Here is a 6,000-nt window from a genome sequence, read left to right as displayed (position 1 = left end):
TACCCTTTTAAACAGCTTAGGCAAGAAGTTTCTAAGTATCTTGGGGAGTAGGTAAGTGAGAAGATAAGATTATGTACAGGGAACATTCTTATCCAACAACAAAATGAAGACAGGCATGGTTTGTGGGCCTCATAGAAATAGGAAAGCAGGTACCTTTCCGAGCAAGAGTTACAACTAACTTTTAAAAGCCTGCAAGCAACAGGCTGAGGTTTACAGATTAAATGCTGTTTAAAACTCTTACATGATGTTAAGAATGAAGTTGCACATGAACATTTCATTTATAAGGTGTTAAAAGGCTTATCTCAACAGATCCATCAACAGCCTGGATCATAACCAAATTCTCTATTCAAATTCTCTACCACATCATTTTCATTGTGTGCAAGCTCTACGCTGTAACGGTAGCTGTGCGGTCAGCCTGCTGTGACCTGTCACCTGACCCACCACAGGAAATAAAGACCATATTTTTGCTAATGCCTGTTCTTTGCCCACAGCAGTAAGAGTGAAGGATGCTTCTGGCCCTCATCCTAGCTTGGAAATCAGTGCTCCCTGCAGTGCTATTTCTCTGAGTTTAAAACAGTAAGAGCATGTTCTCTTTTTTTTTTTCCTCTCCCCAGATTTACCATCATTACTAGTTGTGTTGGAAAACAAAGGAAACCTGCAGGATTCAAGATGCAAACCTGAGCAGGCATCATGTAGTTGCAGTGCAGATTACAGTCAAATTACCACAGGGGAGTGCAGCTGTCAGTTTTGGTTAGGGAAGCCTATGAAAGTACTCTCTGGTCTTGAGGGCTTATAACTTGGTGAAGGGTGCAATAACTTGAATTTTGTAGGAAATCTTATAACCAGGTTACTTTAATTCAGAGTGGGTGCTCCCCATACACACCTATTTTTGTGGGGAGATGGGGTAAGAAAAATACATGTATGCCAATTTGGAATGCATAGGTTTGAGCTTTGTGCTGTTTTGTTTTTCTTTCTTTTTCCAGATGAAGGCTGTGCTCCTTAAGTAACTTAATGCTTCTGAGAAATGCCACTTCAAACCTGCTTCTCAGGCCATTACAGATTTAGGTGCTATATCCTACATTAGCAAACTGCTAATTTGGAGGTTGCTTTTCAGTACATTTAGTCTTAACATGTGCAGGCTGCTAACCAGAGAAAAACGTATCACATACACATACATACACACACACTTAACACTAAGGTGTTTATTACATGCTAATTTTACCATCATCAGCATTGGCAGAGAGGACCTCTCTCCACTGCAGTGTAACCAGACATATGCATAGTGTCTTGGAATTCCTTCAGTCTTGGCCATGTGCTGCCTATTTGAAGGATCCCCAGTCTGGGAACTGGTATCACTGTGCTGAACACCAATATACTCACTGTAGCAATGTAAACACGGCCAAAATTCAAAACCTCAGGTGTGCAAAGAATTTCAGCATAGAGGACTTTGTGAAAGGTTTTTGTCTGAGATTTAATCAACATACACACCTACTTCTTTCCTTAAACGATCATTATGAGGCTCTGGAAAAGGAGTGTTATTGAACAAACTTAGATGCTTGGCTTCTGTCCTCACCATTGTTGTTGCTGGCAGACATACCGAAATGATGCAGTATATTTAAAGGAGGCCAAATATATCCTCACTGGCATGTAGAGGAAGTTTCCACAAAAGTCATACAAGAGAAAACACTGAGCGCAGAGATCCTTTCTGCTGTGTCCGTGCGATGCTCATCCAAATGGCTTACTTGTGGGAAAATAAATAGTCCTTTGTAACACCTTTCAGCTAAGAAAATAGGGCAATGGTTGAATTTAAAAGTACGAGGTACAGGAAAACTTCTCATGGCCAAATGTGTGGTCTGTGACAGTCCATCAATGCTTGCAGTTGTCATCTTCATTTTTCTGGGCTTCAGAGTGAGCAATCAGCTATCCTGTAACCAAAATAAAATAGGCACTTACATGCTAGCAAAGATGGTCAATAAAAGCATGAGGCTTTGGAAGTATAAAATTCATAGGTAACAGCAACAGAAATCAGACCACTATCCTGCCCTAGCCTGGACTTGTATATTTATCAGAACACTGGTTCTTGTGAATCTAACATGGAGCCCTGAACTGTGCATTGCAAGGGTACAACAGCACAGAATTTGGTCAGATAATCCACCAGGCTATTTTAATCATTTTCAAAAAAAAAAAAAAGTGTCCAACTCCTAAAAGCACATACTGACACCAAGAGCCAAAGCCCCAGTTACAGTGTTACAATAAATGCACACTGCAGTGTAGAAAATAGGTATCTATGGACGATTTGGCATTCTTCTGAAAGTAACTTGTGCAAGAAGCAATGGCAAATTTGAATGAAATTCAAAAAAATAATGACATTCATTTGATGATTGATTTGATTCATTGAATGAAATTCATAAAATAACCTTATGAGACCTCAGACTAGCAGATTTTAAACTGTCTTTGCTTCTTCTGCAACTCACCTCAGATTCTTGTCTTTCTGGGAGGGTTTCTATTCCGTTGTGATCCTGTATGTGTCGTGGGGCCTCAGCTTCTAGCTCTATATCAGCCTGCACGTTGGGCTTTTCGTTCTCCCATTTTGCAAAGCCCTTGTTCTTCCCAGCTTTGCCATGGAACTTGGACTTCATTTTGGGGAAAGTATGGGAACCTGAATCATTCCAGCCTGGTTCATGCCACAGTGGTTCTGTCTGTGTTGCTTGGCTGGTGGTCGCCCTCTGCAGCCGCACTGAAATTTTCCGTGAAGAGCCAGTGACGAGGGTGATAGCTCTGCCATCGAGGTCCTGGTGTTCCGCAGCAACACTGGGAAATTCAAATACTTCATCTTGGACTGAAAGAGAGGGTGGAATTGTTTATTTTAAATATTCTACTTCAAGACCTTTACAAGATAACTTAAGCCTGGGGTGTGGGGGGGTAACCCCTATATGAAGTAGTGGTATAATTAGAAATATCCATATGCTGCTTGGAAACTGATTCTGGCCTTGTGCACGCACATTTCCTTCTCCCTCCATCTGCATGCTCAGGGGATAAGGCAGAGCTAGAATTGTGCTCTACCTCCCAGCCCCTGCCCCGAAGTGGCTTATAAGGAGAAGTACAATTTCCCTAATTCTAATTTTATTTCTTTTCAGCTGGGATAGGGGTGCCAGTATAGAGGATAGGGAGCCTCAGGCAGGAGACTAAGGCCATCACCGCAGAAAGGGATGTTGTAATCTGAGCACTGAACGCAAGCCACAGTGCAGTGGAAAGTACATGTGCTGCTCTGTGCATTGATGCAAAGGAAAAATTAAAAATGGCAGCAAGGACACTGGCCGTTAGAGAGGATTCCAGAAATGGTTTAAAATAGGAACAAAAGTGCTCTCACCTGGAGGCAGAGATGGACTGCTAGGCAGAGAGCCATGGTTGCTGCCTACTGAGGTTCCTCTGGAAAATTTCCTGCACGCCAGCACGAGCAGGTCTCTGCATTGCTTATGACAGTTGGCACCACAATCTGTAAAGAAAGGAATTGTCAAATCACCAAATGGAAAGCCACAACTATCTGGTAATCCGTCAGGGCTGTTAGCAGACAGATACCAGGAGGGACTTTGAAGGAACAAATACTTTGACAGAAGGTGCGAAGGGAGTTACAGAAATGGATCATTTGGTGTGAAAAGCGTTACAAAAAATGGATCATTTCCATGGCAGCCATTAATAGAAATCTGGCAGCAGAAGGGAAGAGGGGGATGATATTTTCATCAGAAATTAGTTTCAAGGAAGAGGCCTGGAATTACTGGTATGATCCTGTATATGCCATGCATAAAACCTCCACTCTACTGCAAGAGTCTCCAAAAAAATTTTTTTTTTTTTAATTTGACCCAGCAGGGCCCGTTATAGTAAACATACTTGGTCAGAAGACACTGGAGCATCCATACTCTGAGCTTCTGGAAGGACAGCTGGAGGTTGAAACTCACCTAAGTAGCTCAGCAAGCAACATCAGCACAGAGTAAGCTCTGTGGACATGTATCATCCACCTGGATGAAGCTGGCTGAGTGCCTGCACACCTAGCCTCTGCTGGGCTTTGCATCCCTGCAGATACACTCATCACTAGGTACATTTGTCTGAAGGATGACTGCAGTACGGATCTTATCTGCAAGAAAGGGCCAAAGCGTGGAAGATGTGTGCCCCAAACACGGGGTCTCTCTCCTCTCTGTCCCTTGCCCTTGTTTGAAAATTTCCGTCTCCCTTGTTTCTCTGTTGCTGCTCCAAGACGTAACATTTTCTTCTAGGTGAGCCATTGCCAAGGCGTTGTGTTTATAACTCTCTGCTAAAAGAATCATTCTGCCCAGGGCAGCAGCTCTAGCGTGATGGGTGAGAGTTCTGGTTTCTCCCATCGCCTTGTTCATATGACTAATACAGAAGTACCTGCCCAGCTATGGTTTTGTCTGCCCTAAAGGTAACACAACATCCCCCCCCATACAATAAGGATCTCTTGGCAGTGGAGAACCTCCTTCATCACTTGTAGACCACACAGTCTAGCTTTATCTCGTTATCCACAGTGCTGGGCTAAGCAGCAGACTTGAACAGATGAACTCCCTCCTTCCCTCCCCCTGCTAGCCCAGTGTCAGAGGTTCAAAACAGAAGCTCACAGCTCTGTGCTCAAAGGCAGAAATCATCCCTAATGGGTGCAGCACCCTAGTGCTGCTGGCATACGGAACAGCTGGTAGCTGCTGCAACAAAGGGCAGGCACTAATTACACTTGTTGACCACTTTAACATCTGAGCGAGCAGCTCTACTCTCTTACTCTCGTGCTCCATTGCCTATAATTTTGACTCTACTGAACCACTTTTGCTCTCTCTCCACTGCGCCACTGTTACAAGCAATGGTGGAGGACAGAGCTCAGCTTTCAGATGTCAAGCTGAGTTTACAGGGCTGCTGTGACAAAACCCTATCATCTTCCTTCCCTCATTCTACCAGTAAAAGTATTAGACCGCAACTAGCCCTTTTGTAGCTGCTCAGATGACAGTAATCAGGAATAGCTGAATTATGTACGTTGCTTTAGCCATGGGCATTTTCCCCACCCCTCTCTGAGGAAGAGATGTTCACGGGTGGAGAGGGAGACACAAATATGGTGTATCCTAAAAAGCAATCCTGCCAATTCTTCACCCTTCTCCTGGGAGCCAGTGTAAGACTAAGGGAAAAGAGTGCGTATAAATACAAATATGAAGCCCCAGCGTGAATGGTTCCCTGTGAATAACTGAGATGCAACCACAACTGTGAAAATCAACAGTGCCCTTCAGCCAGAGCTGGGCTGCTTGAGAAATAAAGAGGTCTGGGAGTTTAAAGGCGATGAGGACCACTACAATGTCATTTTTGGTCTGACCTGCTCAATATGGTGCAAGTACTGCCTTAGAAATTAAACATTTTATGAAAGCAACAGAGAGGGCTGTAAGAACTCTAGGGGTTTTTTTAAGCTGAATGTCTGCAGAAGGTCTTACAATGAGATCTGCTGGGCAGTCTAGGAATTAAATATTTCCCTATTTCTAGCTCAGCCACTATTGCATTGCAAGACCAGTTAGGCTTCACTACAGGCATGCGGATGTACATGACAGACAGCATTGCCACCAGACTTTTTCCTGACCCCAAGTCTCAGCAGATATATTTCAGGATGTCTTGGTGTTAGGATGAGGACACTTGGTTTTCCAAGATGCAAGGTCTTTGCTGGTAGAAAGTGACACCTCATGAAGTCAGCGACTGCTTGGGGCTTTTAGCTCACAGAACCTGTGTATTCCTACTGGGTGCTATGTCCCCTAATGCAGTGAGGCTTCATAGCATACCAGCAGTCACTGTTCACAGACAGTACCAAGTTTATAAGCAAAATTTGGATGAACAGATATCATTCTAGTAAAAAATACAGTTGACCTTTTGCTAAACCCGCCACCTATAGCTTGAAAAAATCCATGCAATATTTATTTACCTTTGCATTTGTAGCCTTGTTTGATTATACCCCAGAGCTGC

The 6,000-nt window shown here is 43.5% G+C and overlaps 1 protein-coding gene across 2 annotated transcripts in view; it reads right to left on the bottom strand.

Moving 5' to 3' along the window:
- Positions 1-1,219: 1,219 nt before the first annotated feature.
- The window catches only part of RASGRP3 (RAS guanyl releasing protein 3), a 51,807-nt gene continuing 47,026 nt past the window's right edge, over positions 1,220-6,000 (bottom strand). For both annotated transcript variants that reach the window (XM_075496127.1, XM_075496126.1), the window contains 4 exons: positions 5,960-5,996; positions 3,371-3,496; positions 2,475-2,839; positions 1,220-1,925 (listed from right to left, as the gene is read on the bottom strand). In XM_075496127.1, the coding sequence (XP_075352242.1) occupies positions 1,917-1,925; positions 2,475-2,839; positions 3,371-3,496; positions 5,960-5,996 (537 nt within the window). In that variant the 3' untranslated portion in view covers positions 1,220-1,916. The remainder of the gene's footprint in view (positions 1,926-2,474; positions 2,840-3,370; positions 3,497-5,959; positions 5,997-6,000) is intronic.

This window comes from Mycteria americana, chromosome 3, assembly GCF_035582795.1.
Source record: "Mycteria americana isolate JAX WOST 10 ecotype Jacksonville Zoo and Gardens chromosome 3, USCA_MyAme_1.0, whole genome shotgun sequence".
Classification (NCBI taxonomy): Eukaryota; Metazoa; Chordata; class Aves; order Ciconiiformes; family Ciconiidae; genus Mycteria; species Mycteria americana.
The sequence above is the reverse complement of the archived record's forward strand: the minus strand, read 5'-3'. Positions and strand labels throughout refer to the sequence as shown.